This window comes from Barbus barbus (genome assembly GCF_936440315.1).
Source record: "Barbus barbus genome assembly, chromosome: 32".
In the NCBI taxonomy this organism is placed as follows: Eukaryota; Metazoa; Chordata; class Actinopteri; order Cypriniformes; family Cyprinidae; genus Barbus; species Barbus barbus.
Genome location: NC_136760.1, coordinates 8107809 through 8134352, shown reverse-complemented (window position 1 = coordinate 8134352; position 26544 = coordinate 8107809). Strand labels below are relative to the sequence as shown.

The 26544-nt window shown below is 38.7% G+C and overlaps 1 protein-coding gene across 2 annotated transcripts; it reads right to left on the bottom strand.

Moving 5' to 3' along the window:
• Positions 1-931: 931 nt before the first annotated feature.
• On the bottom strand, positions 932-25409 carry LOC306852128 (putative E3 ubiquitin-protein ligase HECTD2). Of its 2 annotated transcripts, none has more exons than XM_079388783.1 (21): positions 24876-25409; positions 24164-24290; positions 23233-23371; positions 23046-23148; positions 22345-22434; positions 22146-22210; positions 21989-22034; positions 20304-20413; positions 19923-20071; positions 19681-19804; positions 13460-13556; positions 12987-13094; positions 12567-12699; positions 12062-12150; positions 9192-9350; positions 7098-7172; positions 6878-6965; positions 6655-6761; positions 3511-3626; positions 3279-3422; positions 932-3190 (listed from the first exon to the last, which is right to left on the bottom strand). In XM_079388783.1, exons 1-21 carry the CDS (start codon positions 24951-24953, stop codon positions 3070-3072), a joined length of 2268 nt encoding a protein of 755 aa, XP_079244909.1. In that variant the 5' UTR covers positions 24954-25409; the 3' UTR covers positions 932-3069. The 2 variants fall into 2 exon arrangements, with proteins under 2 accessions (XP_079244909.1, XP_079244910.1); XM_079388784.1 differs by having other exon boundaries at positions 13008-13094; positions 24876-25400.
• Between the last annotated feature and the right edge of the window lie 1135 nt (positions 25410-26544).

Below are 26544 nucleotides of genomic sequence, written 5' to 3'. Positions count from 1 at the left end.
CTGGTAAAGGTTCTTTCTATTCTAGTCATTCTCATCCTACCATTTATTATTTTCCATATATATTTTAGTTTTTTTCTTGATTTATTAATGATGTTTTTATTTATGTGGTAAAACATTAAGTTTGCTTGGTCATGCTTTAAATCAGTATGTTTTACAAGACATGCTTTGAATTTGTGTGCAAGACATGCTTCTCTAATAGAGTAGGCAAAATGAGTAGGATTATAATTAATAAAGTATTTAATATTATAAGTACTTTTGAATATTAAAAGGTTTTTATAGTTATAATGCTTTTATTCAGCAATGATTAAATTGATCAAAAGTGACAATATATTTATAATTATAATTTCAAACCTTTTTGTTCATCAAAGAATCCTGAAAACAGCACAACTGTTTTCAGAATTATAATAATTAATAAGAAACATTTCTTGAGCACCAAGTCAGCTTATATTAAAAAGACTTCCGTAAGATCATGTGACACTGAAGACTGAAGCTACTAAAAATCAGCTTTGCCATCACAGCAATAAATTACATGTTAAAATATATTAAAATAGAAAATGTTTTAAGTTAAATTGTAATACTATTCCACAATATTGCTGTTTTTACAGTATTTTTGATCAAACAAATCAATGCCTTGGTGAGCTTTGTTAAAAACAGCAGTTACATTCTTAACTTGGTTCTTCTTTTGTAAAAAGAAACAGCTGATGGGCAAATAATATGCATAAAACATCACTTATAACACCGGAAATTATAACAAATATTTAGCAAATTAATAATATTTAGTTTGGTCTTGACTTGGTCTTTGACCAACACATTTTTCTTATTTTCTTATTTTTCTTTAAACGATGCTTCATGCTCACATTCTAGTCAGGAGGTGGCAATAACCCCAAAATGACAAGGGAACCTTTTTTCATTACATAAAAAATGCTCTGTTGTATAAAAACGAAAACATTGATGTATAACTTTATTCATTAAAAATAAATGAGCAAAGTTGAAATAAATACTTTGTAAATACATTTGTATTCGGTCATTGGAGAACATAAAACCATAGCATGAACACTGGAGTGATTCAGATTGACAGATGACATAAATACAAATAAAGAATAAGCCCAATGAAAATCACACAACATGATGAGCCAGAAATATGCAAAAATACCCCACCTACAAGTATCCAATCACACAAGCCAAGCCAGGATAAATAGGATGACTGATGTACACCCCACTAGTTAAAGGTCATCCACTAGCATACTAACATACTGCAGTATCACTAGACCTTGAGTCCTAAATGAATTGTGAAACTGATGGTACAAATCACAGCATTAGTCATAAAAATAAATTATGTTTTTTGTTTTTGTTGTTGTGACCAATACTGCTGTAAACCACTCGATTTGAAGAAGAATCGGAATCACCATCCAAAAAAAAAAAAAAAAAATTCAAATAAGCACAATCAGTTCTTCCATATTATGGCTAGTCAACAAACATGAAACAATCGCAGACAAAGATACACACACAAAAAATCTAGTCACATTACCAATATTCTTTTCATGCCCGAGAGCGGTTGTCAACAATTACTAAACTACACTCAACTGACGTTTGAGCTCAGACCTTTAATTTTAAAAGTTCATTAGTTTATTAACAGCTACATTTTAAAAGCTAATCAGAAGCAGAGGGAATGCTTGAGTTAAGGAACGCTTCACACAGGAGCTTTTATTAACCGTGGGCTCCTGTAACCCTGGAGACAGAGCGCTGTCTCTTTAAGTATGCTGGGCAGACTGTTTGCCAGGCTATTTTAGCTGAGACCAAGCCCCTTATTGACCTACTTTTAACAGGAGCATGGGACATTACCCAGGCCCATGTTGAAGTCCTTAACATTTTCATTTTAATTTCACATTGCAGTAAAATAAGAGCTTCTTGAACAGATTTACACTATATTTTCCATAAATCCACATATTGTAATACCACACAAAATGTTTGGTCCTTCACTCAAACAGTCAGCAATGATGTGTGCAAATCACACAATTGCTAAAGACGAACAGCTTAACTGGGTTCCTCATAGAACCCTGGTTCACAACAATTAATACTACTCTGTACACACAATCCACAATACATCATACTGCTTTAACTTTATATCTAGAGCTTACATTATCACTGCTGTGCATTATCCTCCTGCTTACCTGATGTGGGTGTCAGGATTGCGCAAAACTCAGAATTGTCCCTCTCCTTCATGAGTGTGAGTGTGAATTGAGCACACTCACAGGAAGCTGAATTGGAATTTGAATTGGCATGACAAGAAGTGGAATTTACTGCAGAAATTTAAGAAATAAAGTGCTCTTTTATCCTTGTCAACAAGTTAACAAAAATTTGATGTCTATATATCATCTATGTATCTACGATTTGTTAATGTTTTTGAAAGACATTTCTTCTGCTCACTGAGGCTGCATTTATTATAATTTTTTTTTTTTTTAATGTAAAAAACATCAATATTGTGAAATTTTATTGCAATATAAAAATAACTGTTTTCTATTTTCATTCATTTTAAAATGTTATTTATCCCTGTGATGGCAAAGCATTCATTACTCCAGTCTTCAGCATCACATTATCCAAGTGCTCAATTATTATTATCAATGTTAAAAACAGTTGTGCTGCATGTAGAAACCATGATATATTTCTTTCAGGATTCTTTAATGAACAGAAAGCTATGCATTTGTTTTTTGTAATATGTCTTTACTGTATTACTATTAATGTATTTAATATCACTTTTGATCAATTTAACACATCCCTTGCCAAATAAAAGTTGGAATTTCCTTCCTAAACATTTGAACAGTAGTGTATATAATATAATTTTGGTGAATATTTAATTGATTTTAATTCCACTTCCTTGCATGCAATTTCGAATAGCAATTCTGCATCTTGTTTGTTACCACAATTTAAATTAAGTAATTGCACTAGAATTTAAAAGGCATTCTCAATTCAATTCTGATGCACAACCCTGTTGGTTGTTAAAAAAAAAAAAAAACTATCACAGCCCATATTCTTTCAGTGAATGTAGATTAAATGATCTACAATGGTAATTTACTCCAATCCGAAGCCCTCTGCATTTGAAATGGCAATAGTTAACTTTTGCCGTAGTTCTTTCTTGCTCTTGTACGGAGGTAGACAGATCTGGTTGAAGCATGTATGCGACACTGGGAGCCTGCAAAGAAAATGAATAGATAAAATAAACTGTAGAGAATGAACTTGCATGCAGTCATTTCACTGCAATCTGCCAATGTGATGATTACCAGTCAGTGGATACATCAATCTTGGAGATCTTGAAGTTGAGGTCGGCCATTCCACCCACAGGAACGCGGTCACTTCCTGTGGTAAAGTGGAGCAGTTTCTTCTGCAGCTCCAAAGGAAATGCCAGCACCACATCCCAAAAGGCTCTGCAACACCAGAGTGAACAGTAACATTCCCACCAATAGATATGCATTTAAGAGCATGACAATGAAAAATTGTAAACAGGACATGTACCGGATGGTGGGGTCAGTCTTGCTGTAGCCCTCATACTGCACCACTCGCTGCAGAGAGACCATGTCCAGATTAGGACTTCCACAAACCAGGATCTCAACCTCCTCTGGCCTTAGAAGCTACATAAATGACAGATTTAATGAGTCCTTGTAATACTACCATTGTTGTGATTATGTTGATGCATATTTGCAGAAAAAAAAAAAGTTAATTTAAATAACATGGTAAAAAAAATGCATTTAATTATGCCCCCCACTTGCATGTGTTCATTGCAACAAACAATGTTTGGGTAACACTTTATATACACGTTCAATACAAGGACATTGTTTAACATTGGCAATAGCTAACATGAACTAATAATGAATATTAATTTTACACCATTTATTGGTCTTGGTTAATATCAGTTTCTACATATGCTAATATATTTTAAACAGTCATTATGAATCACTATTGTGCAAAAATCTGTGTTTTTAGGATTATTTGATGAATAGAAATTTCAACAGCATTTATTTAAAATATAAATATTTTGTAACATTACAAAAAATAAAATAAAAATAGCAAGACATGACAAAATAACCAAAAATATTAGTCTGATTTGTATGTTAATCGAACAACAATTAAAAAAAAAAATGAAAGCAGAAGATTTCTTGGTAAAATAAAATATTTTATTTAGAAGACACAGTCAGATCAGCATATTAAACAATGTTTTGCTTTTGTGCTTATCACATATTTCACATCCCCAACCCCTCCACCCCCTGCCAAAAAATAAAAAGATGACAAGGATAAAGTAAACTAAAAGTAAAAACTATAATGTTGGTGTGAAACTTTGTAAAATATATATCTTATCAAAATACAACTGTTGCCACATCCTTGCACGTGCACAGATTGTGCTGTGGAGTGTGTTGAGAAACAGTCAGACAATGTGAAAGACTGAAAGATAAAGATAGAGCTTTAAGCCACAGAATACTGTAGCTAGCAATGGTCCAAACCAATCTGTCACGTCCTTCCCCTCCCCAAACCCTCCACCTCACCCCTCCCGCCTCACATCACACAAAGACCAACGAGTCAGAGATTGCCGTTACAGAGCCTCTTACATAAGCAGCCAGGGACATAGTCAACTGTTGCGTAATCGCTAAAGATGGGGAAGGTCTAAAGTTGATCATGGCCAGTGGAATCAGGCCAGAGGAGGTCTGAAATCATGTTTATCTATTCTCATTGTGACGCTGTTTCACCGCTGTCACACTGTTTAAATAATCAACCGGACAGATGTATAGCTGATCCTACAGCATGCAAGAGAAAAAAAAAAAAAACTGAGCAGAGCAACTGGTGATTGCGCAGTTCAGTGAACGCAGAGAGAAACCAATGACTCACAGGCTGAACAATCCTTAAAATGGGCAGATGAAATAACTTTTCTTTTGTCCATGTGCATCTCTTGATTAAGAGAGAAGTCTGAACTGAAGTAACAGCATACTGGGAAGTCTAAATCGAGACTGAATCATCGCTAAGATAAACAAACGTGTAATTTATGTTTTTTCCCTGGTGCATAGAGAAAAATATCCAACAACAACAAAACATAATCCTGAACACTTTCTCGTATTTTAGGCTTGCTACAAGTCACTATTGTTCTTACAAAATAAAATTTTGCAATAAGAAAGAAATGTGTATTGTGGTTTCTGCACAGACTATTCCAGCACACAGTTTAAAACACTCCTGTTTCTCAACATGTGATGAGACAAGAATTTTAATTAAGAACTATTAACTAGCAAACTGCATGAATGTCAACCAAGTACCAACATGCATAACAAGCAACAACAAAAACACAACTTCAAGTTCTGCAGATAAAAGACTAAAAGAAAAAATCACAATAATCTTTTTTTTTTCACCATGATGTACAGTATAGTGATACCAGAATGCATTAATTAGTAACCTAAAAAAGGAAAGTATTTAAAGAGTTCATGAAGGGACTCGATTATGTGATGACAGTTTTGGTCTCTTTAAATTATTCTAGGTATTTATTCAGACAAGTATAAAGTGTAAACTGTAACAGATATTGAGTTATGAAAATAAATCTATTTACATATTGTCTGAAAAACAAAAATCAAGAATAATTTAAACCAAAACTAATATTACATTGTTGTTGTCATTATTATTAATGATAATTATTCTCTTAGAGTTTATTATACAGTTACATTTTATTTTATTGTATTATTATTATTACACATGCGTCGTGATACTCTTTCCACAATGCAGACGGGATGAGGAGGAGACGAATTGTTGACTAAAGTCATTATTTTTGTTTTCTTTGTGCACAAAAAGTATTCTCATAGCTTCATAAAATTACAGTTGAATCACTGATGTTGCATGGACTATTTTACTGATGTCCTTGCTACGTTTCTGGACCTGGGAACATTGAAGTTGTATTGCTGTCTATGGAGGATCTGAGAGCTAAGAGAGTATTTACTTAGTAATTTAGTCAGACAAATATGACTAATGGAAAAACCTGTGTACAATGTTTAAAAGAAAAGAAAAAAGAAAACATTATAAAAATGTAGTTAAAACCAGTTAGTTCATTAAGTTAGCATTGGCTGTGTTTAAACATGGAGGAGACCATGTTAAGTGACATACACATGAGCTGTGCAAAGTCTGTAAGAAACTGAGTCTTTGTTCAGATTTCAATTGACATGCTAAGCAGGGTAAGAGACTTGCAATTTTCTGGGGGTCATGTATTCATTTTATACGACCTTGAGTCTGAGGTCTCTCCCAGCCAGTAGCTGAAGAGCCTGGATATGGTATGGAGATTGAACAAACAAAGCAGGCCCAGTTACAGGGCACCCTTCCAACAGAGGGGGAAGGGACAGCCCATACACAAATGTATCCTTCACACACACACACACATACACACACACACACACAAACATCCCACAGACCCTGCCCTCTCTCCTGCCCCGAAACTCTCTCTGTCTGAGAGCCACTTGTAGAATATTCCAGGGCTTGCTGTGCTTCACAACAGCACTAGCTGTTAAAAATGACTAGCTGCAGTTAAATGTCAAGCTGTTTTTTGGCTTCTGCTTATTTGCTTCCAGAGTATTCCCCTCAGAATTTATTTTTAATTACCAAGTAAGTATTTTGAAGAAAACTATACAAACTCACCATCAGGGCATTTGAGGCACAAACACTATGAAAACCATGATAGAAAGCAGCAAACTGCCTGTAGATGGATTTATTCAGCAGGAAATCAATGTAGAGCTGGATGTATTCTGTGCAGGGACAAACAGATCGATCCTTCAGTAGCAGGAATTACACAATGAGATGATTCATGTTGAAAAGGGAAAATCCAGTCATGCACATAACTAGAGAGTGAAGACTCTCTCACCTTTTCTGTTTAGGTTGGTTACAGGGATCTTGTCCCCTCCTGGTTTCAGATTATATGACTTGACCACTCCAAGTTCTTCTTGAAAAACCTAGAGGAAATAAGTACAAAAATGACCTCTGCTTTGATTATCTGCAGACGTTATCACCTGGTTCAATCAGGCAAACACACAAGTCTATGGGAGCAAACATCCTGGTGCAGGTCGAGTTTAGAGGGGACTCACCTGAAATGTGGTGTAGAAGTCCTCTTCAACGTTTCCTTCATAGCTGAGGAGTTCCCCAAGTCCATGAGCAAGATCCTAAAATGAACACCAAAGAACTCACATTTGACAAATGTGTGATTTTCTGAATTCCTAGCTTTTTATATGCTCCATACTGCATTTCTACTTTAGCAAACAATGCAGTAGAAGGGACACTATCTATACAAATCATAATAAAATTAAAAAGCACTGACTATTAAAAAAATAGAGGTTTTATCATGTGTGTGGCATTATGTGAGGTTTCTGTGACTGTGAGAGCATTATATATTCTGTTAAAGGCAGCACTTAATTTGTTTTTTTAAGTTTGTGAAGCTAATTAAATGGTAGCAAATGAAGATGTCTGTGCTGTTTGATGAAAATTCCAGAAATGTAGTTTTTCATTTTAAGAAAGTAGCTTTAGAGATTCCACATCCACATTACCTTTGGAAAAAAGTTTGAGACAAGGAAGCAAACAACGCCCGCAGGCAGTTATGTACATTTGGAGGAAGCCAGAGATTGTAAAAACAGAACATCTGGCTCATTTAAATCTGACTCTGCTGTAACACGAGAGTGAAGGGGGATCAATATGTAAGAGGAGCATAGCTAGTATTTCAAAATACAGTCAACCTCTTGTACGTTAAATTTCAGCATACACATTATGACAAAGAGCTTTACTGCAGAAGAAATAGCTAATATCGGGCGCACTCTGCTGGACACATGAAGAGAGGCACTGGCTGAATATGAAAAGGCGTATTGTCACCAAAAGAAAACAGTACACTGTACGCTGAAGTACACTGGAACCATTCAGCCATTATTATCGCATGTGCTGGAAATTAAATGTATTTAAACCATTTTCAAAAAGCAACTCACATGATATTGGGGAGACCAGGACTAGTTCTCACAAAATAGTTGAAACAAGAGCAGCATCTCAGTAACTAGGTTTTGAGTAAAAAATGACCAATTACTTATATTTTTGTTTTCTCCTGGTTTAACGTTAGCGAAACAAGTAAACTACTGTACACTATCGGTCAAAAGTTTAGAGTATATGTTTTAGATAAGCTTTTTGAAATAAGTCGTATTCTCACCAAAGATGCATTATTTAATCAAAATTAGCATTGTGGACTATTATTAAAATTTTAAATAAACATTTTCAATTTTGATATATTTAAAAATGTCATTAATTCATTCCAACATGCTGATTGGCTGATCAAGAAACATTTCTTTTGATTATCAATGTTGAAAACATTTGTGCTGCTTAATATTTTTCTAGAAACTATGATACATTTTTTTAGGAGCCATTGATAGAGAGATCAAAAGAACACCATTTATTTGAAATTTGTAACATTATAGATGTATTTTCTATTAAATTTAATCATATTAAATTACCCTTGCTGAAAACATTGTACTGAACAAACTTTTAAAAGGTCAAATCAGAGTTGTATACATTCAGACAATCATTTGAATTTTTTTTTCTCATGATAATTTCTCATAAACAGCAATAAGTAACATTAATGGGAGACTCTTACTTGATATTTAGTTGTATTTGAAACAGAACACAAGAAACTAGCATTTGAAGGGTTAAGGAGATCAAAAGAAAGAAAAGCATGATACTTCAAAGGCCGCTGTGAGATTCACAAGACAGGCATGACTTTATCAGCAGAGCTGAAGGCCAACAGAGCGCTATTACTGCTGTCCTCTGAACAATGCACCATCTGAGACTTATTAATCGCATCCAGGCGACTAGACAACAGGAGTGTGTGAGTCTGAGAAGGCTGGGTGACACCCTGGAAGTGCAAAAGATAATGCAAGAGCTATTTCTGACTCAGTGTTATTCTGTCAGCCATCTACACTGTTTCTATATGGCTTAGTGAGCTCAACGTCACCATATTATGAGCATCACATCCTAAATAGTACATATATGCTATATGGGGGCTGGATTCATTTATATTGGAATAATAACACCACACTACAAAGTGAGAGCAGGAGGTTTACCCATCAGTGATTGGTAAATGTGTGTTTGTCAAGATTTGGCAGGATTGAATATGATACCATGTGGTGTGTCACAGCTTGTGTACATACAGGCATAATCTGCTGGAGGTCGTCTAGGGTGAGGGTCGCCATGCCAACGGGGGTGTCGAGGTCACATGGCACAATGGGCGGGGTCAGCAGCTTCTTGTAGACGCAAGGGGGGAAGCGGATGTCCAGTGTGATGCTGTTGTACACAGCCAAGCCCATGAGCTGACAGATGGGGTTAAGTTTGAACAGCTGGAAGGATTCACAGACCTGACAAACACCTCCAGCCTTCTGTTACACAATGGCTGTGTCAGAAACCAAAGGCAGCTTCCTCTCTCTTGATGGCCAATGATCTAACAGGCAGCGGTTTATATGGAGGCAACGTTAACACTCTGCTTTCCATAATGCCACATCTAATGATCACCATGTAAGGTGAATTGATTTTTATTCATACCTACAAATTTGTTTACTTATTTTAACTACCAAACTACACTGCCATTCAAAAGTTTGAGGTAAGATTTTTTATTTTTTTTTTATTTATCATTTTATTCAGTATGAATGCATTAGGTTTTTTTGTTACATTTATAATATTACAAAAGAGTTCTATTTCACATAAATGCTGTTCTTTTGAAATTTCTATTCAACAAGGAATTCTGAAAAAAAAAAAAGAAAATCCACAAAAATATTAAGCAGCACAACAGTTTTCAACATTGATGATAGTAAGAAATTATTCAGCTTTGAAAACTCTGCTTTGGCATCACAGGTGTAAATTATATTTTAAAATATTACTTAATAGAAAACATTAAGTAAATTAAGTAAAAATTTTAAAATGTAATGATATTTCACAATATAACTAGTTTACTATATTATATTTTTATCAAATAAATACTGTCTTGGTAAGAATCTGATCAACCCCAAACTATTGAACAAAAGTGTATAGGCACAGGAGTGTGCAATATCAAAGGCAGTAAAGGACACATACTGTATAAGCATTTTTGGGGTTTTAGACACAACCAACGTGAAAACAAAAAATCCTTATGCACATCTTCTCCTGCGTTCTTATGCTATGCCTTCAAGGTAGAAAATGTCTATCATTACAAATTTATTAAAATAAAATCTGAAGTTTGTTCCTTTTAATACATGTATGTTAGTTTGACGACTCTTTATGTGACCCTGGACCACAAAACCAGTCATAAGGGTCAATTTTTCGATATCGAGATTTATACGTCCTATGAAAGCTGAATAAATAATCTTTCCATTGATGTATGGTTTGTTAGGATCTGACAATATTTGGCTGAGATACAACTATTTGAAAATCTGGAATCTGAGGGTGCAAAAAATCTAAATATTGAGAAAATCGCCTTTAAATTTGTCCAAATGATGTTCTTAGCAATGCATATTACTAATCAAAAATTAACTTCTGATATATTTACAGTAGGACATTTATAAAATATCTTCATGGAACATGGTCTTTACTTAATGTCCTAATGATTTTTGGCATAAAAGAAAAATCTATTTTGACCCATACATATTTTTGGCTATTGCTACAAATATACCCCCAGCGACTTAAGATTGGTTTTGTGGTCCAGGGTCACATATGCTAATGTACTAGTGTTCTCTTGAATAAGAATGCCCATCCACCAAAACCACCAACTGCAATGCTAAGTAGCAAATAATGATTAATGGCTGTAATATGAACTAAAGTCTTCTGGTTTGTATGCCTCTGATGATATAAGGCAAACTTCTCCAATTATTTTGTCTGCTTAAACCCTGTCTCATTCTTACAATTGACTGCAAGCTCACATTCAGACCTCCTCCATCCAATCAACAACCGATGAATACAAAATAGCCCCCACCCTACCTTTTTTTCTTTTTCACTCAAAAGTATGTCATAATTCTGAAGAAAAGATCTGTCACTACTTCCTTTTAATCTCAGCTTTAAAGTCTGTAATTTTCTGTGGAACTAGTGGCAGCAAATGGAATTGTAATCTGCTTGAGCAGCCAAATATAATACCAACTGAAGATGAAGGGAGTGGTTGAAACACTTTAGTGTTGCACAACTTACAGAAGTTATTTAAGATTTGATAATATTGCAAGATCACCTACAGTAGAGCAGCACAGTAAGATTCATGGAAGAACACCCAACAGATGTACAATACATTTAAAGGAAAATGTGAAGAGCCCTGCACGTAAGTGCTTTCAGCTGTAGCTGACAACTCAGCCCCATGTGCTCACCATATGTGTAGCGAGGGCAATGGAAAAAAGTCCTCAGCTCAGAAGAGAGAGCAGACAGGCGGGACAGTTTCCATGAGGATTGCAATGATGAGACAACACAAACCGAGCCCTGGCTGTTCCTAACAAGACAAAACAAAAGAATCGTTATTTCATAATTTTTCACTGATGTGACACAGCAATTCTGTGCTGAAGGAGAGAGGGAGCTCTGAGGCCAAGCTCTGGACTTGCAGCCACATGCATTGAGAAGCCTAAACCAGAGGGGACAATTACAGGGGTAACAGCAGGACATGGTAGGCTTTGGCTGCCACCGTGTCTCTCCCAACACGTTCCTGAGAGCACCGTATAGAGCAGTTCTCGACTCTGACACGTGCCCGCTCACGCACCACATCACTTACAAAGCCATTTCATAACCATAACTATATCTGTGCATCTGTCATTAGCGTCATATTGCATTATAACCTTGTGTTCTTGACATTTACAAATCACATGGCATAAAAATAGCATATGCTCCATTTTCACATCATCACAGGATAGATTGGTGGCAGAAAATACATTTCCCACCAGAAAACAGAAGGACGAGAATGAACGTTAGATGTATGTGCCAAATGGGAGCTGACTCTGTATTTATGTGCTATTTTAAGTTTGTCACACCCACATGTGACCACCTATACGGTATAAAGTGCAGGGAAATGAAAGGATACGGCTCCAACCAATCGGAACTCAGAGTAGTTGTCACATTTCCAGCTGCTGAACCAATGACACTGGGACTCCTTCACATACGTGAACATGCCTGTAACATGACACACAGATGCAGAAAATAACGATTAAGAAAAAAGAAAAGAAAAAGCAGCAACCACTGATAGTGTTATTTATTTATACCACTGTCTAAATAAATTATGCAAATGAGGACTTTTTTGATTGCTCTCATTAAATATCAAAGGATTTGAGTATGACAATTTACATTAATAAATAATTTACTACTACAAATACAAACACACACACACACACACATATACATACATACATATATACACTGGGGAGACATTTTTGTTAAGATGTTGAGAGTAAACATTTAAATAGTCTAACATATTTTGCCTCTCAAGAAAAGTATGCTTAGACATTTTTAATGAGACAACAGATTTATTCAGATTTTTTTACCACCTGTATATTGTCAAAGACTGGCACTGTTTGTCCTGATTGTCTTACCATAGTCTGTTTGAAAAATCTGTCGAATCAGGAGAAGAAACCACTCTTTTGTGAGTCCACCCATGTCCAACCCCGCTTCCCCAACAAACGTCACTTTCAGTTTTTTTTTCAGGTCTGCTCGCTTTCTCGAAAGCTATTAAAAAAAGGAACACATTTATGGAGGGGCCATTTTTCCAAATTAAGTCTTAGCGAGACTAAGAACTTTCCAGAACATAATGTACAAGCTGTTGGCTGAAAGTCCTCTCAGCCTAGGAAAACAAAATGTAGATTTGTGCTTCTTTACACAGAGCAATGCCTCCCATACATGAGTATGTCCTCCTTTAGAGCTAAATAGTCTTCAGTGGTTCAAGGGAGCTCCTGGTAACATCTACAGGAACATACGCAATTCTACGTTTACAGATTTGGACCGAGCAGTATTACCTCATCCAGTGAGTCACTGACCAGTTGCAGACGCCTAACTTTGATGTTGAGAAACAGCAGACTCATATCCACCCTCTGCCTGCGAGAAACCTTGTCCACCAGGGTTTGCTGCATTGGACATAGAGAGGAATGTATTTGTCAGTCAACAAACAGGTTTGGAGAACATGGCCCCATCTAAGTTTTATTCAATGTCTCTATATTTCTTGTTTCTGAGTAACACTTCTTAAACAGATAATGTCTGTCTATTTGCGGTGTATGATGATATTATTCTTCAGCCACGTGTCTGTTTATCTTACAGTCTGGACACATATGTTTGGGAGGGAGCCATAGGAATGGCCGCCCCACCCAAGCTAGGATTGTTATCAGAAAATACTCTCTGACTAGAACACATATTTTCCCAAACAGAGACTAGCTTTTTCATCTTAAGACAGTTTTAGCTATAGTGAGAGCTCATTGTGCAGGTGAACTCTCACCCTGGCCATGCTGATCATCTGCTGCTCAGAGTCTCTCTGGATGATGGCCTTCTTCACTACTGTGGACAGGATGAAGGGGAACTGACAGAAGGTGAACCTGAGAAGATACAGATCAGAAATTACTTGGTCTTAGTTACAAGTTTAAAGTGTTCACTGGTTTTCTTTTTTAAGCATACGGAAGTCTCTTAAGCTGACCAAAAGCTGCATTTGTTTAATTAAAAATACAGTAAAGCAGTTTATATACGTATATATATATATATTTTTATTATTATTATTATTATTATTATTACATATATATATATATATATATATATATATATATATATATATAATAAATATTATTATAATTATAGAAATACTATTACAGTTTAAACAACTCTTTCTTCTTTTATTATATTTTATTACTTTATTTATATTTGTGTTGGCAAAGCAAAATTTCCAGGAGCCATTATTTCAGTTTTTAGTGTCACAGCATCCTTCACCTATCATTTTTATATGCTGATGTACTCAAGAAACATGACTTCTTATTATCATTATCAATGCTGAAAAAGTTGTGCTACTTAATATTTTCGTGGAAACTGTGATGCACTTTTTATCAGGATTCAGGATTTATGAATAAAAAGTTCAAAAGAACAAAAAGCATTTATTTTAAATGACTTTTTAAATGTCTTTGCTGTCACTTTTTATCAATTTGATTAATATTTAATTAATACTAATAAATAAATAAAAAATAAATATACAAGACTAATAAAAAATCTTCTACACAATATCTACACAAGATTTGGGGGAGGGGGGATAGGAAGAAGTAGCAACAATGGCTAATATGAAACTAAATTAAAACTTGTTTATTTAATATTTTTTCTTTTTTCTCTCTTTCTCTATACTTTCTTTCTGTCTCTTTCTGTTCTCTCCACTTTCGTCATGTTTTTTTTATTATTTTATTATTCTTCCTCTCTCTCTCTTCTTTTCTCTCTCTTTTCACGCCTCTTGGCCTCGGTTGGCCTCGGTTCAGGAGGGGGGTTTCTCCTGAAGTCCACGATCATCTCCACAGTTTTGAGTGTGTTAAGCTCCAGGTTGTTAAGACTGCACCATACAGCCGGCTCCTTGACCTCCTGTCTGTAAGCAGACTCGTCACCATCCTGAATGAGGCCGATCAGTGTGGTGTCGTCTGCAAACTTCAGAAGCTTGACAGAGGGGTCTTTAGATGTGCAGTCGTTGGTGTAGAGGGAGAAGAGCAGTGGGGAAAGAACGCAGCCGGTGATTTGTAACTGGTGATATATTTCATATCTTTCCACACTGAAGCAGAATCACTGGAAGAGAATTTGTTCCTTAGCTTGTCAGAATAATTCCTCTTTGCCACTCTGATCTCCTTTTCCAGTGTGTATTTGGCCTGTTTATATAAGACTTTATCCACCTTTCTGTGAGCATCTTCTTTGGCCTGACGGAGCTGACTGAGTTTTGCAGTGAACCATGGTTTGTCATTTTTGTAAGTTAGATGAGTCCTGGTAGGAATGGACACATCCTCACAGAAACTGATGTAAGATGTTACAGTCTCTGTGAGCTCGTCCAGATCAGTGGCAGAAGCTTCAAAAACAGTCCAATCAGTGAGAGAGAAACAGGCTTGTAAATCCCGCTCAGTTTCATTAGTCCATCTTTTAACAGTTCTTAATACAGGCTTTGTAGACTTAAGTTTCTGCCTGTAGCTCGGAATAAGATGAACCAAACAGTGATCAGAGAGTCCTAAAGCTGCTCGTGGAACAGAACGATATGCGTCCTTTATTGTTGTGTAACAGTGATCCAATATATTACTGTCTCTGGTGGGACATGTGATGTGCTGTCTGTATTTTGGCAGTTCGCGGGAGAGATTTGCATTATTAAAGTCCCTGACAATGATTAAAGCAGAGTCTGGGTGTTGTTGTTCTATGTCTGTGATCAGATCAGAGAGTTTCTGTAAAGCTGTGCTCACGTGCGCTTGCGGCAGAATGTAAACACTCACGAGAATGAACGAGCAGAACTCCCGCGGCGAATAGAACGGCTTGCAGTTAAAGAAGAGCGTTTCTAGATCTGAACAGCACATCTTCTTTAACACAGTTACATCTGTACACCACCTCTCATTGATGTAAAAGCACAATGTTATTATTATTATTATTTAGTCATTACTACTACTATTAATACCATTATTATTGGGAAGTCGTGGCCTAATGGTTAGAGAGTCGGACTCGTAATCCAAAGGTTGTGGGTTCGAGTCTCGGGCCGGCAGGGATTGTAGGTGGGGGGAGTGAATGTCCAGCGCTCTCTCCACCCTCAATACCACGACTGAGGTGCCCTTGAGCAAGGCACCGAACCCCCAACTGCTCCCCGGGCGCTGCAGCATAAATGGCTGCCCACTGCTCCGGGTGTGTGTTCACAGTGTGTGTGTGTTCACTGCTGTGTGTGTGCACATTGGATGGGTTAAATGCAGAGCACGAATTCCGAGTATGGGTCACCATACTTGGCAGTATGTCACTTCACTTCATTATTTTTATTATTATTATTATTATTATTATTATTATTACTATTTGTCCTCTTCCTGATCCTCCAACCACCCCCCTGTCTCTGATAAATAAGTTTATAATAGTTATTGTTACTACTATTACCAATTACTATTTAATACAATTATTATTTATATTTGCCATCCTCCTCATCCTCCAACTTTCCCCTCATTTCTGATTAACTGAGTTAATTACTATTATTATTATTATTATTATTGTTATTATTTTGGTATTTGGTATTATTACTGCTACTATTACTATTATTACTTATAACCTTCCTCACCCTCCATCCTCTAATTTTTGTTATTAATGCTATTTATTATTATTATTATTACTGTTATCATTACTATTATGTTTTTTTACTATTGTTATGTCTGTTGTACTTTATTTATTTATTTGTATATACTTCCACCCCCAACACCCAGTCACACTTCCACACACACATACACATATACACACACACGTTTGTTTTTGTGAAAAGTGGGGACATCCCATTGTCACGGTCGGTGGTTGTAGTAATAGGCGCCCACACAAGAGGATAACAAAAAAGGTATATTTAATAGCATCAACGCACTCTAAACCATTTACAACATTAAGATCCGACAAACACAGAGGGAGAACTGAGGACTTATAAAGGGAGTGGAACAAACGAGGAAACAAGACAATTGATTACACACAGGTGATGAAAATGAACGATGATTAACTAATGACAGGAAACTAGAACAGGAACTACCAAATAAGGTCAAAACAGAACTGAAAGGAAACTAAACCGAAACTGACATGTTACATATCGCCCCCCTCCCGGAAGGTGCGTCCCGCACCGTAACATACACATCACGGGCGGGGGGGCGGGCGCTCTGGAGGCTGGAGCAGGGCCCGGACAGGGAGGAGACCAGGGAAGCCTCCAGGGCGGATCAGGGGCCTTGGGAGGCCATGGCAGGATAGGAGACTCGGGAGGCCATGGCGGATCTGGAGCCTTGGGAGGCCATGGCAGGACTGGAGATTCGGGAGGCCATGGCGGATCTGGAGCCTTGGGAGGCCATGGCAGGACTGGAGATTCGGGAGGCCATGGTGGATCTGGAGCCTTGGGAGGCCATGGCAGGACTGGAGATTCGGGAGGCCATGGCGGATCTGGAGCCTTGGGAGGCCATGGCGGATCTGGAGCCTTGGGAGGCCATGGCAGGACTGGAGATTCGGGAGGCCATGGCGGATCTGGAGCCTTGGGAGGCCATGGCGGATCTGGAGCCTTGGGAGGCCATGGCAGGACTGGAGATTCGGGAGGCCATGGCGGATCTGGAGACTCAGGAGTCCATGGTGGATCAGAGTCCTTGGGCGGCCTTGGCGGATCGGGGTCCTTTGTGGCCTTGGCCTTTGGCCTGGCCACACAGACTGGGACTATATGGCCCCCCCCCCAAAATTTCTTTGGGAAAGTTCCCCCCTGGGGGCCACATTGGAGGAGAGGGCTCTTGGGGGCGCTCGGGAGGAGCGGTAACCTGAGGGCGCTCTGGAGGAGCGGGCACTTCAGGGCGCTCTGGAGGAGCGGGCACTAGAGGGCGCTCTGGAGGAGCGGGCACTTGAGGGCGCTCTGGAGGAGCGGGCACTTGGGGGCGCTCTGGAGGAGCGGGCACTTGGGGGCGCTCTGGAGGAGCGGGCACTTGGGGGCGCTCTGGAGGAGCGGGCACTGGGGGGCGCACGGGAGACGCGGAGCTGGACGGAACCAGCGGAGACGAAGGAGAGCTGGACGGGACCAGCGTAGATGCAGGAGGGCGCTCTTGCAGCGCGGACTCCTGAGGGCGCTCTTGCAGCGCAGACACTTGAGGGCGCTCTTGCAGCGCAGACACTTGAGGGCGCACGGGAGGCGCGAAGCTGGATAGAACCAGCGGAGACGAAGGAGCGCTGGACGGGACCAGCGGAGACACAGGAGGGCGCTCTTGCAGCGCGGACTCTTGAGGACGCTCTTGCGGCGCGGACCCTTGAGGGCGCTCTTGCGGCGCGGACCCTTGAGGGCGCTTTTGCGGCGCGGACACTTGAGGGCGCTCTTGCAGCGCGGATTCAAAGGGGCGCTCTTGTAGCACGGACATTAGAGGGCGCACGGGAGGCGCGGGGCTGGACGGGACCAGCGGGAACTCAGGTGGGCTGGACGGGACCAGTGGGAACTCAGGTGGGCTGGACGGGACCAGCGGGAACTCAGGTGGGCTGGACGGGACCCTCTTGCGAGGTGCGGGGATAGGCGGACACAAACGAGGAGCAGGCACAGGATGGCACTGGCGAGGAGCAGGCACTGGATGGTACTGGTGAGGAGTAGTTTCTGGCGTGAGCATGGGAGCCGAGAATTCCAGGGGAAGAGCCTCATCCAATAGCCCCCTGTCCTTAACCTGAGGCGTGGGCGGCGGAACCCTCTTCACCGCAGCTGGAGCAACGTTCATCGCCCTTTTCGGCGGCTTCCTCCTCGCCGCGGGCGGAACATTCATCGCCGTGTACGGCGGGATCCTCTTCGCCGCGGACGGCGCAACGTTCATCGCCCCTTGCGGTGGAATCCTCCTCGCCGCGGGCGGAACATTCCTCGCCGTCTCAGGCGGAGCGAACCTGTCTTGCGCAGTGGGTAAGGGCGAACGGCGAATGGCGACCCGTTCTCCCCAAAACGGGTGGCCTCCGTAAGCCGCGCCAGGCAGCCTGACATCCCACGCAGCACGAGCAGGGGCGAGCCGCGAACGGCGGCGTGAACCCCCGCAAACTACGGGAACCAGCTCGATCATCCCGAGCGGTGATCTCGTTTTCTGTAAGCGGTCGGATCTTCTGTCACGGTCGGTGGTTGTAGTAATAGGCGCCCACACAAGAGGATAACAAAAAAGGTATATTTAATAGCATCAACGCACTCTAAACCATTTACAACATTAAGATCCGACAAACACAGAGGGAGAACTGAGGACTTATAAAGGGAGTGGAACAAACGAGGAAACAAGATAATTGATTACACACAGGTGATGAAAATGAACGATGATTAACTAATGACAGGAAACTAGAACAGGAACTACCAAATAAGGTCAAAACAGAACTGAAAGGAAACTAAACCGAAACTGACATGTTACACCCATAGGCGTAATAGTTTTTATACTGTACAAACTGTATGTGCTATTGCCCTACACCTAAACTTAACCCTCACAGGAGACTGTGCATTTCTACTTCCCCCCCAAAAAACTCACTCTGTATGATTTATAAGCATTTTGAAAAGTGGGGACATCGGTCAGTGTCCTGAAAAGTCACCTTCACCTTGTAATACCTGTGTCATTTTACAAATTTATGTCCTCATTTGTCACAAAAACGCACGCACACACACACACACACACACACACACACACACACACACACACACACACACACACACTCATACTCATACTCACTCACACAAATCATGTTGGCTGTCATGTATGTTTTGTTGACCTTGCTTATTTTGTATTTGATTTGTCACCTGTAAATAGTATGTTTGTTTGCATAATAAAAAAAAAAAAAAAAAAATGGAAATCATTTATGCTTTCATGTCATTGTGCTAATTAAAATAAGAAAAAAACAATATTGTAAGAATAAAAATACAATATTTGCCTCTCAAGTAAATTTCTTGTTTTAAGAACAAAAACAAGACAAAACACAAATTTTGAAGTGTTATGTGAAATTATATTTTTACATTCACACCTGTTTGAATTTCCGTGAGCCTGCCACGTGTGGTAATCCTCCATAAAGTCTATGTGGTCCAATGTTAGGTTGTAGAAATCAGTGAAAGGGATGATAGGGGGCGAGGAAATGCTATTTGCAGCATCTGTTAAAACAAGACCAATGTTAGGATTCTTTTGGTTCAAAATCAGTTGTAAAGAACTACGAGAAAGCATCTCGACTGTCTCCAAGCCCTCTCTAGTGGCCAGCACAGTAGTACTCACTAAGCAGGGAAAGGACTTTAGTGGCTGAGGGAATCCACCAGGAGCATTTGGCCATGGGCGGCAACTCTTCTGGCTTGGCAGGAAATAGGCGGGTAGTGATGAAGAGCTGCAAGCGCTCCACCAGCTGTTTGAAACGTTTCTGAGGCAGCCTGAAAGATGAAACATATCGTAAACAGGAAGGTATAATCCATACACACTTCTTTTTTTACTGTCAATTTGTGTAATGCCTTGCCACTGGCTAGCTCTGCGATTTGTTGGATTCACACATTTCACAATTAAAACTTAGAATGCAAAAAAGCCAAAAAGCTCATTTATTTCAAATCAATTAGGGCAAAGGAGCTAGACTTTTCCATTGTGAATTGCTCTCTTGCACAGACTCACTTTTTAAACCAGTGCATCAGGAAATGGTGGTCCGCTTCGGCCAGGGCTGCTATTTGCCTCAGTAAGTGTGCATAGATGACATATGTGGCTGGGCTGGTGTACTGAGGGTTCTGCGACACAGAGAGGCATTTCAGCAAACTTCAAAAAGGAAATATAACTTTTCATTTAGGAGCAGAGAAAGAAGTCTGGCTTTTAATAAGAAGTGGCACTGCAGCGGAAACCAGCTCTTTTCCTCTCCAGAATGACCTCATCCCTTCCTTAGGCACGGCAAACGCAAATAATACAGAGGCTGTCTGACATTAGTGGCAGACAGATCAGCCCAATAATTGCCTCTGCTTTTCAATTTCATCATGTCCTCCAGAGAAATGTAGGTCAGAGAGCCCATCAACAGTCTGGAGATGAATACCGCTATAGTAGAACTCTGGAGAAGACCGACATCTGTACATGCTTCTGTTTATGAAAACATCTAACTCTCACCACCACTGATCCCCATCAAATGGAGAGAAAAAAAAACGTTTCATCAAGCTGAAAACCCAAAACGAATCAAATCCCTGCTAACCAAGCCATCGCCTCTCTCTCTGCCTACAGTTTCCCAGGCATAAATCCAGTGGCTGTGTCCTTATTTGGACAGTCCCAGGCCAGCCTGCGCTGGTCATGTGTGAAGTAAACACTTAGCTCACGATCTGTCTGCACCAGAGCAGAGCTATGGCTGGAGTCAATGGGCCATGTGGTGAGAGAGGAGATCAAGTAGTAAGTAAGATTCGCCTCTTACTTCGCCTGGGGTGTTTAACGTGGCTGGCAACACAAAGGGCAAATCAAAGACAGATTAGAGCAATTTTGCTGTATAAGTGCACATCTATAGGATCGCACGCAGATAACTGCTTTGGTTTCCAAAGGGAATTCACAGGTATTGCAGAAAAGCATCACATGTCTTTGGGTTCTGTGGGTAATGAAGGCAATTTTGTATTAATGGCATGGGCTTGGTCCCTAGTAAGAGGAGTGATCAGCAGTGTTGGGGTAAGAAACTGAAAGATGCTAGATTTTTTAGTAGTGTGACAGTGACTGTTCTCATAACTAATTTTTCCAATGAGCACCAAAACTTTACACCACTATATTTGTTCATCACTATATTGTGCAAAAAGCTTTACAGGTGAGCAAACTGAGATAAAACACGCTCTCCTAAACTGTCTTCTCTCACTTTCGTACTGTGCACTGTAATGGTTCTTTTTGTGAATCAATTTGTTCATATGCTTCAAGTCATTAACCGTTTCATAGATCGGATACAATTGATAGTGAATCACTGATTAGTGCAGCCCCTGTTGTTGCACATTATTCAGTTACATGCTAATGTCACTATGTTTTCAAACTGATAGCAATTCTGGTTCATAAAATGTATTAGTTTTTCATATATAAATTATTATGCATCTTATGTTAATTCTAACACCCTAATTGAGATTCAAATTTCAGAGCCAGTTTTTCTGACAAATAAATACAACTCTGGTTATAACAATAAACAATATGGTTCAATATAGTTAGCTACTTTTTGATAACCTACTGCAGATCAGCTCATTAAGCTAGGATGTAATAGTGAAAAAGAACAAAACTCTCTTAAGAGATAAACAGAATTAATCATTTATTTACAAACAAAAAGAAAACAAACAAGTGTGCAAAAACAATGCCATTACCTGCACAAGAACAAAATACGCTCTAAGGTCATCCTTTGTGCGAGGCCTAAAAATACAAAAACAAAACTGACAGTGAGTCTTTTTTAATCACTATTTTATGCAAAGACTTCATGTTCTCTTTTAGCGCTTCAATGAGAGAACACAATGCACTACTCACCCTTTCCATTCTCTTAATAAGCTATTAATAATTCCCTTCAGGACTGATTTCTGTGTGTCCGCAGGCTGCAAATTAGCCAGATTAAACCAATTTTGTTAAAACCAAATTCAAAACAACAGACAGAGCACAATGGCTTACTGTGTAATTCAATTATAAGAGAACTTCAGTCAGATCTTACGATGGAAAGTGTCTTACTTACCGTGTGGAGTAAGGTATCATAAACAATATTGACAAATTTGATGTTTATTCCTGAGTCTTCAATAGTGTTAAAGGGAGCATTTGCTTCTTTCTGAAAGGAAAATTTAAACATAAAAACATTAATCATACTTTCTACCATCCACTTACATGGTGCGTTTTATATATACTTCACATATAAAATGGATGGTAAACCATTCACCTCATATAAGAATAATATTTTCTGATGAAACCATATGCAGATGTTGTTTTTTACTCCCTGAATGAGCTCATTGATTCATGTGGAGACCAAAATGTTAAGTTTTCCCCCTTTCCTGACTTTCACGGTTACCTTTTCCACCGGCTTCCAAGAGTTCTCATTAAAAACTTTGGCTAAACTTAAAAGGATGTTTCATTCATAAAATTGACCATTATTCAAAAGGCTAAATAAAAACACATTTAGACAAGTAAATTATATGCTGTTAATAATTGAGCAACTAGTAAAATATTTTTTTTAAATAATTATATTTTAAATGATTGCTGTTATATTTTACACACAGTAAATTAACTGATAATTCACAGCAAAAGCTGTGGTTAATTTGGGTCTTTTTGGCAAAGTAAGCTTATGCTCAAAAGAGATTTCAAGCAATATGAAAACAATCAACAGCAATCTAGTAAAAACTTTTAAAACATGAACAAGACACTGTTTTGAGAGCTTCAACACACCTTAAATGCACCATTGAGTTCCAAAAAGGAATCAAATGTGGTCAAGTAGAAATCATGGACTTGCTTCCAATCCCCTGAGATAGTTGCCCTTTCAACATCGTCCCTACAGCCGGACAAAGACAGAATTAAAAAACACTGTAACTGATATTGGGAATTCTGCAGGTTGACTAAAGGAAGAAGCACATACTGAAACTCTTTGGCGGTTTTGGTCCGAATGGGAATAATGGGTTCTGAGACAAAACGAGCCTTCACCTCTGGAGGGAGAACATCAATAGAGATACGATGCTTCTGTCTTACATCTGGACATATTGGAGGAAGCTCTCTCACTGAAAACAAATGCACACAGAATTAATTAGACAGCAGCTCACAATATGAGCAAGGTGGGCCATTCATCTTGCTCTCCAGGGGGATTTTTGCAATCACTCTACAGCTAACAATTATTTGTCATTAACTTATCAGAAACAACTATCTGAACAATGACTCTCAGCATCCCAACAACCACCTGGCAACATGCAATCACCATCAGCGCAGTGTGTTGTTATATTTAAAGGCACTCTAGTACTTTAATTCTCAACAAATGCACTGATTAAATCTGATATCAGTTAGGATTCACAAAAAGATTTGTACTTGTGGACTACAGTATGAACAACTGTGAATTTATAAAGTGAGAACATTTAACGAGCTTTAGCACTGCGTTAGGCCTCAGTCCATATAGTCTTCCTAACAAGGCCCCAGCTCATCTGTGCTACACACACGTGAACACACGTGTGCCTTGTCACAGACTTGAAGTTGAATGCATCACAATAGACTACATCTTTGATCTCCATGACAAAGAATGGAAAATATCTGCTTGAAACAGTGAAGTGGTTATCAATTCAAAGCAGCCAAAATGGACTGCTTTGAAATGCAATTAGTTTTTGTGTTGTTGTTGCAAAAGGGAATTACCTTTAAATCACTCGTGCATATAATTTTAAAACCATAGTAACCCTTGCTTGAGTTACCTGCTTGTAGACCTAAAGCACTGACTATGGATGGATAAAATTTGTTTAATAATATAAAAAAAATCAAGTTATGCAACAAGAAACAGCTAAAACTGGCAACGCTGGAAGCAGTCTGACCTTGTTTGACTGCAGGTAGCAGGAGCGGAGAAGAAAGACTGTGGCTGCCTGACTCTCTTTTGTGATTCAGGGTGGAGATGAAGCTTCCATAAGAGGAGAAAGGGAGCTTCGGTCCGCGATCCAAGCTCTGCCAATGAAATGATCCTCGTTATATTCCAATATTTCTCAAAAAATAATTGTGCTGTGGCACACTTGTACTCCGCTGATAAAACAAATGGCAATAGAGAACATATACTACAATAAACTATATTTAGCCTACTAAAACAAAATTAATATATGGGCCTCCCCCTTATTCAAATAGCTGAATAAAAATAAGTATCAGTAAAGAATGCAATGCATATTAAAGCACATTTAAGCAATAGTGGAGGAAATCAAAACCTTGTTAATTGAGATTGTGTCACTCATTGCGTAACCAGCAGCAGCATCAGTGTTGTTTTGTGGAAACGAAACATTATGGCTGATGTATTCTGTGTGCTTTCAACACCAGGAAAACACAAAATCACTAAAAGAAAATGCGCTGTGCGTGCAGTAGGTTGAGCTAAATATTCCATGAATCACATATGCCGATTTTACAGTGACTTACGGAGTTATTTAACACTACTCGTTGTCTCAGCAGTAGGCTAATTTCGTAAAGAATACAGTATAATTTCCATTAGGACAGCCACACCAATCCAAAGGCAAATGTGCAGTCAAAATAAAGCAAAATACTTACATGATTTAGTATAGGAGGAAGTCTGTCTCTATGCCTTTCTTCAAATGGACAGTTATTTTCGCTCATGTTTAGATGCATGTCCTCTGAAGAAAAGCCTTCCGAGCGCAGTTACATGGCTTATTTTTCTGGGAAAAAAGTACTTTTCCCGTCTGCGTAATCTCAGTGCTCACTTTCCTTTTACGTTGAGAAATACAGTAACAGTGAGTGAGTCCAGCACGGTCTGTTCTTTTTGCTAACGCAGGTGAGTTTTTGAGACTAAGATGACCAAAAAGGCTAACCTTTGGTTGTCAAAGAGAACAACCGAAGTGGGAAAGAAGAAAAGTAAAAAGAAAAGATACAAAAATCTTCGCGACGCTGCGTTTAGTGAGTAAAGTAGCTTGTTGAAGAAGTGCCGTGGCGTCTATGTGCGGTCCAGCTGTACGCTAGCGCCATGTTGTTGAGGATGATGATGATGATGATGAGGTTTGTAGTTACGGACTTGGATACGGCCGCTGTCTCGACGTAACACTGGGGCCGTGCTGTGCTGAGCCAGATTATTTTTGTGCAAATACAACATTTGAAACCATGCTAAATCCAGAGGTGGGTCGAGTAGACAAAAACTGTAGCTACTCAAGTAAAAGTAAAAGTACTTGTAGAAATATTTACTCAAGTAAAAGTAAAAGTAATAGTCTGAATAGTTACTTGAGTAAGAGTAAAAAAGTATTGGATAAAAAACTACTCAAGTAGTTAGTTACTAGTTACTTTGGATCATATACTGAATATAGTGTATTTTTATTTAGATATATAGATATTTAGATACAATTTACACACACACACACACACACACACACATATATATATATGCACACACACGTACTGCCGTTCAAAATATTTTTTTTTTTATGTAATTTATTTCAGTGATGCAAATCTTAATTTTTATTAGCCTTTACGCCAGTCTTCAGTGTCACATAATCCTTCAGAAATCATTCCAATATGTTGATTTATTATCAATGCTGTTCTTTTAATAACCTTCTATTCATAAAAAAAAATCCTTAACAAAATGTTACATGTTCCAAAAAAACTGCAAATCCCTGTTGAAAAAACAGCATATGTATAGGTATGTTTTGAAGCATGGGATGCTGGTTTGAGCTGGTTTAATAGTCCGACCAGCTTAAGACCAGCACATAACCAGTATAAACCAGCATCCCAGCTTCAAAACATACCAAACTAGCATATGCTGTTTTTTTCAACAACACTGATAATAAATCAATATATTAGAATGATTGCTGAAGGATCATATGACTCTGAAAACTGGAGTAACAGCTGATAAAGATTCAGATTTGCATCACTGAATTAAATTATATTTTAAAGTATATTAATTGTTATTAATGAATTATTAATTATGTATTATTTATATAGCCTATGTACATAACCTCTGACACGGAGAAGAGAGAAATCTCCTCACAAGACCGCTACAGAACATCTGAACATAACGAAATAAATGCATATGATGGATCTTCTTCCGTCTGTTCCGCAAAATGTAAACAAATGTGGCCTTTATTTCTGCAAGTGTAAATACTGTGAAAATATCAATATTAATTGTGGCATTCATGCTGGAACTAACGCGGGTTTGACCGGTGTTCATTTCATACTCTGTGACAGCTTATTTAATGAATAAATTCTGGATTGT